At 42.4% G+C, this 6,000-nt stretch overlaps 1 protein-coding gene across 1 annotated transcript in view; it reads left to right on the forward strand.

Moving 5' to 3' along the window:
• The window catches only part of UBASH3B (ubiquitin associated and SH3 domain containing B), a 147,733-nt gene extending 142,013 nt beyond the window's left edge, over positions 1 to 5,720 (forward strand). The window contains exon 13 of the mRNA XM_027579905.1: positions 5,671 to 5,720. Coding sequence (XP_027435706.1) covers positions 5,671 to 5,705 — 35 coding nt within the window. The 3' untranslated portion in view covers positions 5,706 to 5,720. The remainder of the gene's footprint in view (positions 1 to 5,670) is intronic.
• Positions 5,721 to 6,000: the final 280 nt, after the last annotated feature.

Here is a 6,000-nt window from a genome sequence, read left to right on the forward strand (position 1 = left end):
GAAGAGGAAGTGAAAGGATGCTGGCTATGTATGTTAATCAGCATAGAGGATTACAGTTGTGGGGCTTTTTTAGGCCACTTAGACAAATATGTCATGAATTTTAGATTTTAAGAAACAAACTTGATTTCTTCTAGCATTGCACAAACATTGATCCAGCTCCTGGGTATAAAAACACTCTGTGCTAGGGTTCTAGAGGGGAGGGGGGTGGGGGGATGGGTTAGCCTGGTGATGGGTATTGAAGAGGGCACGTACTGCGTGGAGCGCTGGGTGTTATGCACAAACAATGAATCATGGAACACTACATCAAAAACTAATGATGTAATGTATGGTGATTAACATAACAATAAAAAAACCACTCTGTGCTGATACCATTGAGTAACAGAAATGTTTCAACCTTAAAAATGGGGGAAATATTCCCATTAAAAGAGTCTAAGAGAAAAATCACATTACGGCCGATGCAATGTCACTGCTGTTCATTCTTCTATCTGTAATGAAATGAATCTACCATTTAATCGGATCTGTAATGTTTATTAGATTCTCCACAAATTTTCATGGGCTTCCAATGTTTGGAATAATGCGTGAACACCTTACATCTAACTTCCTTGAAAACTACAGCAGTGTGTTCTGGGCAGTGTCTGTACCTGAACAGAACAGAGTTCAGGATAGGTTATCCTCTCCCTCCCTCTCAGCTATCTTGGTCCTATGATGACCGAGAGGCCAGTTTAGCTGGGCAACAATCCATTGTCCTTAGCACAATATGGACAGAGCCTTAGGCGGTCATCTAGGTGAGCAGGAGGCAGAGATCTGAAATCATTTCCTGAATAATTTAGGTGGAAAACCCTAAATAAGGAGTTTATTCCTCTGCTTTCATTATCCAGATTGTTTATCAAAATGGCCTGAATGACCTGAATTCACATTAAATTCTCTTTTCACGTATTCTTTTTTTAAAAACTAAGACTCCAGCGGAGAAATTCTTTGAAAATCATGTTGAATCTCTGTAATAAAAGGAATGCACAAGTGTATTACATGATTTCGTTTTCATCCAAAAATTCTAGGTTGACATCACAACCTGAACCTCAGCTTGGTTCTTTTTGATCTGAGGCTGATGCTTATTAAGAACAAATGTTGGGGGCAGGGAAGAGCGGGCAGGAAGGAAGGAAGGAAGGAAGGAAGGAAGGAAGCAAGGAAGGAAGGATGGACATCAAGGTAAGAAGAACCAAATGTTTCTTGCAGAGGGAAAAAAATTTTTTTTAATGTAGAAAGTTGTCTGAAACGGAGATGAAATTAACTAGAGGATTTGGTCTGGGATTGAAACTCTGAAACAGTTTGCTGCTGGTACAAGTGTGTCGCATCGATCCGCTAATGCCCCAGTATTATTCATAGGTAGGACTTTGGTTTCGGTGATTTTAACATGCCATGTCTATTCCTTGTGGACTGGAATAATTGGCACATTTTAATGCACAAGCTGGGGGTCTCACTTTCCCAGGCTCTCTTCTCCATCACTGCATCGGTAGCTAGGAGCTTATTGCTTTACCGCAGTGTGGAGTTAGAATACAGTGTTTTCCATTACATTTAGATTCATAGAATCTGAATGGCTGATTAAATGGCCATCTGATGGCTGAAAGAGGGGGGTATTTTTCACCCTGTAGTGAATGGCTTGGAGGAGTTTCTACTTTTTATTTGAATTATACTTTAACCAAAGAATTATTTTAAAATAACCTTATATTTAAAAGATGATTTTGCAGAAAATAAAAAAAAAAAAAACAATAATATCTCCTGGAGTGATCTCAGTTTGATAAATCATTGTGGATAGTTTTCTTGCATTTTAGGCTGATGTGGTCATTTTCCTGTCAGTGGTATTTGGATGCATATACATTGTCCTCCAGCTGCACTTAGCATTACCATAAATGTATCTTTTTCACTCAACTAGCTGTGTTCGTATTAAAGGAAGTCTTCTATTTCCATTACCTAGTGTCACTGGGAACTAACTGAAGAGCTGCAGTAAGAGAAGTTCCTATCTCATTGTCTTTGTAGAAAAGCGTCCCTCTGTAGCAAAAAGGGAGGCATTCCTCCGTAACCTAGGCACTCTGCAACTCCAGTGTTTAATTTGAAAGCAGTGATGAATTGCTCTTTTGAATCTACTCTGAGTGATGCGTGTGTTCGAATACAGATGAACCTCCCTTAATTTTCACAGGCAGAGTCACAACTATACTGTGTCTGCATGAACTCAGATAATGAGGCGTGGGGTTATTTGCATTTAAATTGTAGTCCTGCACATATATGAGAACTAAGAGGCGCGAGTCTAGTCGGGCTGCCTTGCAGGGGGGGATGAGACTGGCCTGGGAGGGTAGGGAAAAGAGCATTTTAACATCTACTTAGGTTAATAGTCACTTTACAAAGGTGATGGGGGGATATTTTGTTCAGTGATGGCAGATGCTTTTCATGTTTAAACATAGGATTCAAATTGGATTTGCTTCTCTTTAACACTTCAACATAATGAATTTTTCCTAGGAAAGTAACTAGCTATAATGAAAATTCGAGGGAAGGAAAAAAAATGCCGCTAAAGACAGGAAATAACTTGATCTTTAAATACATATACTATTATGTTCAGTGTATATGTTTAAAATTATAGTGAGGAGTAGTCAAACTTAATATACAATCAGCTCTTACAAATGTCTTACACAGTGCCACTTAGCTGCCATTACCCATGCAAAAATCAGGATTTTGCAGCTGTTTAACTATTCTTGGACTCTGTACAGGGTACATAGTGTATAACGGGAAATGTGTGCTGGTTCTCTGATAGGAATGCCATCCTGAAGCATTTTGGTTATGCACAGACCATTCTCAACCTGATGTTTTTAGAGGCATATTGGTTTCTTTCTCATTTATAAGGCTCTTGTATCTTTTTTATTATTATTCTATGTGATTCAGGTGTATTTATTTGAAGAAAAATGTTTGTCATTATAAGAAGGAAAACCACACCGAACTGTATTGCCGAATCCCTTGTAAACTACCTGTGGCATCTGCACTTTCCTGGCTGTGTGCTCTTCCTCTGGATACGGCTCCCACACCATTGTAATTAGATCATTCCATTCCATGAGCATCTCCGTTTAAGTGGTTCACAGACGATTTAATAAAGAGAAACTGTGTCCTCAGTCAGTCCAGAGCAATCTCATATTAAGTTCTGAGTGGTCTCTATGCCTATCATGTTTTTAGATGTTACTGTGGTCATTATTATTTCATAAATGTCCATTAAGAGTGCGATTCTTTGAAGCTCAGAGAGCCAGAGGGGCATTTGCTGCTGACGGAAATGGAAGGATGCTCCGGCAGCACTGTGGGTCTCTGGTCCCCTCTGGTGAGGCTTCTCTCTGAGTCACCCAGGTTGGAGAGGTGACACTCGCCCAGGAGTGAGAAAACGTGCTCCAAAATGCTCTCATTGCCCATGTGCGAGCCTTCATCCCTCAACTCTGCTCACCTTGAGGAGGTAGGTGCACCAGGGGCCATCCATAGATTAAGGATTTGGGTAAGAGAGAGAGGAAATCCAGCGCAAGCTAGGTTCCACTCTACCAAAAGCCATAATAGACCACCCCCCACCTTTTTTTGAGGGAGAGAGTGAGCAGCACAGGAGGAGGGGCAGAGGGAGGGACTCTCAAGCAGACTCCCTGCTGACTGCAGAGCCCGACACAGGGCTCCATCTCAGGACCCTAAGATCGTGACCTGAGCTGAAATCAAGAGTCGGATGCTCAACCCACTGAACCACACAGACGCCCCAACCCCATTTCTGAAGTAAAGATATGTCAGAGCTAATAGAAGTTATAATAAGCCATGTATGCAAATTTATACTCAGGACGCAAATGCAGGTTTTCATTGACAGAGCCAGCCATGAGCCAGGCACGGTTTACTGCCTGAGGAAACGTAACAGCTAATGCTCACATCTGACAAAAGACCAAGCTATGTTTAGCCTTGTGGGTGGTTCTCGGTCATTCTCTGCTTGACAGATTCCCAAACTCATTTTGCCCACTTGTGATGTATGTCAAAGCTGCCTGCACATCCAGAGAAAATGAATCCACATGCTTTGGATTTGTTCAAGCTGAAATCAGCAAAATGTCTTTTTTTTTTTTCGATAGTTGAGAACCAAAAACCAGTCTTCCTTCTGAAGAAACAGAATACTTCATTTTGCCAGAAATAAATACATAAAACCCAGATGGCTTGCTCCTGACCATGAGAAGCTGCAGGTTTAGATAGCTACTGGGTGCCACTGTGTTGGTGAGGCAATCCAGAAGGTCTGTGTTATCACTGGGGAAGAATCTCATGCTGTACCAGGGAAGCAGCTCTAATTCTAGTGTCAGACAGAGTTGGGTTCTTATCCAGGCTTAGCTGCTTACTAGATCCCTTACATCGTTTTCACCTGTAAAATGGGCACATGAATTTTTACAGCACGGTTGTAAGATATGGGATAATGACTATAAAATGCCTAACAGGGGCACCTGGTTGGCTCAGTTGGTTAAACGTCTGACTCTTGGTTTCAGTTCAGGTCATGATCTCAGGGTCCTGGGATCGAGTCCAGTGTCAGGCTCTGTGCTCAGCATGGGAGTCTCCTTGTCCCTCGCCCTCTGTGCCTCCCCCTACTTGTGAGCACTGTCTCTAAAGCGAATAAATAAAATCTTTTAAAAAAATATTTTCTTTTTCTCCCCCTCTCTACATACCCCCCCCCACTCTCTTATTCCCTCTCTTAAAAAAATAAAATGCCTAATAGGACATGCTAAGTAAGATACTATCTGCTAGTAAATAAACAATTGCTTTTGCTAAGGCCAAAGGAAAATCACACATGTAGCCATTTTCTTATCTGTGGAAAATATCAGGGACAAGGAACAAAGTAGCCTCGTTCGTACTGGTATTACTTTACTATTGTCCCCAGAAGTTATCTTCTGCAATAAGAGAATGTGTTGGTTGAATTCTGGGGTTTGCCTAAGAAGCTGCCTTAATGATTTACCACCTTCCTCTTAAAAGCACATTTTCGTTTGATTCTCATAATTTTACGAGGCAAGGAGAGCAGGTATTGTGAACTTGCTGTATGAAAGAAACAAAGACACGGAGGGCGTGGATTCATTCATCATTCTACAATACTGATTGAACACGATGTTCTTGGCAGGGTGGCAAGCTGGTGCTACAGTGGCAAATAAAGCAAGGTTCCCCCCCCCCCACCTTATGGAGGAGAAAGAGAGACACTGAATACATAAACAAGATAATTACAGAGGTTGATCAATGTTGTCTAGGAAGAAAACTGGGTTATCCAATAGTAACTCTGGGAGGGATGTGGGGCAGGGCGTACTTTACATAAGGTTGGGTGCGGTATCCCCCCGAGCAGCTGACAAGGAAGCCACCAGCTAAGGCTGAACAGAAACTGGGCATGGTGCAGAGGTAAATGAGGTTTCAGGAAGACAGAAGGAATGCAGATGTCCCCCAGTGATAAGGAGTTCCCTGGGTTAGAACACCAGGGGTCAGGGAGCTAAAGCTTAGTAAGCACGGCAGAAAGTGGGGAGAAACAAGGTTGGAGAGGCAGGTAGTCATCAATTCCTACTTGGGTTCTTTGTTCAGCATGATCCATTCGATTCAATTCTAGGCGGAAATCTTTAGAATAAAAGCTTAGTGGACTTCCTCCTTTTGCAGGAACATCTAATCTACCGTGGTTCCTGGGGGCATGAGATAGAGCCCCAGCCACCTGTGGTCTTCAGACTGATGGAGGATCTTATAAGTGTCACCGTGCCAGGCCCTTGGGATACTAGGTTTAATTCATACCTGCCAGTCATGCCTCCCATGCTGTAATTAGTCTTCCCACTTTACAGATGGGGAAACTGACACCAAGAGGCGAGGGTGTTATTGAGGGCTACAAGGTCACTAGTGACACGGCCCAGGTGACAAGTCCAGGTCGGTCTGCCTCCTACCCCCCACCTTATACTCATCCCACTAGGCTTCACTGCTGCTAAAAAGCCTTTTCTC

Source organism: Zalophus californianus, chromosome 11 (assembly GCF_009762305.2).
Source record: "Zalophus californianus isolate mZalCal1 chromosome 11, mZalCal1.pri.v2, whole genome shotgun sequence".
Classification (NCBI taxonomy): Eukaryota; Metazoa; Chordata; class Mammalia; order Carnivora; family Otariidae; genus Zalophus; species Zalophus californianus.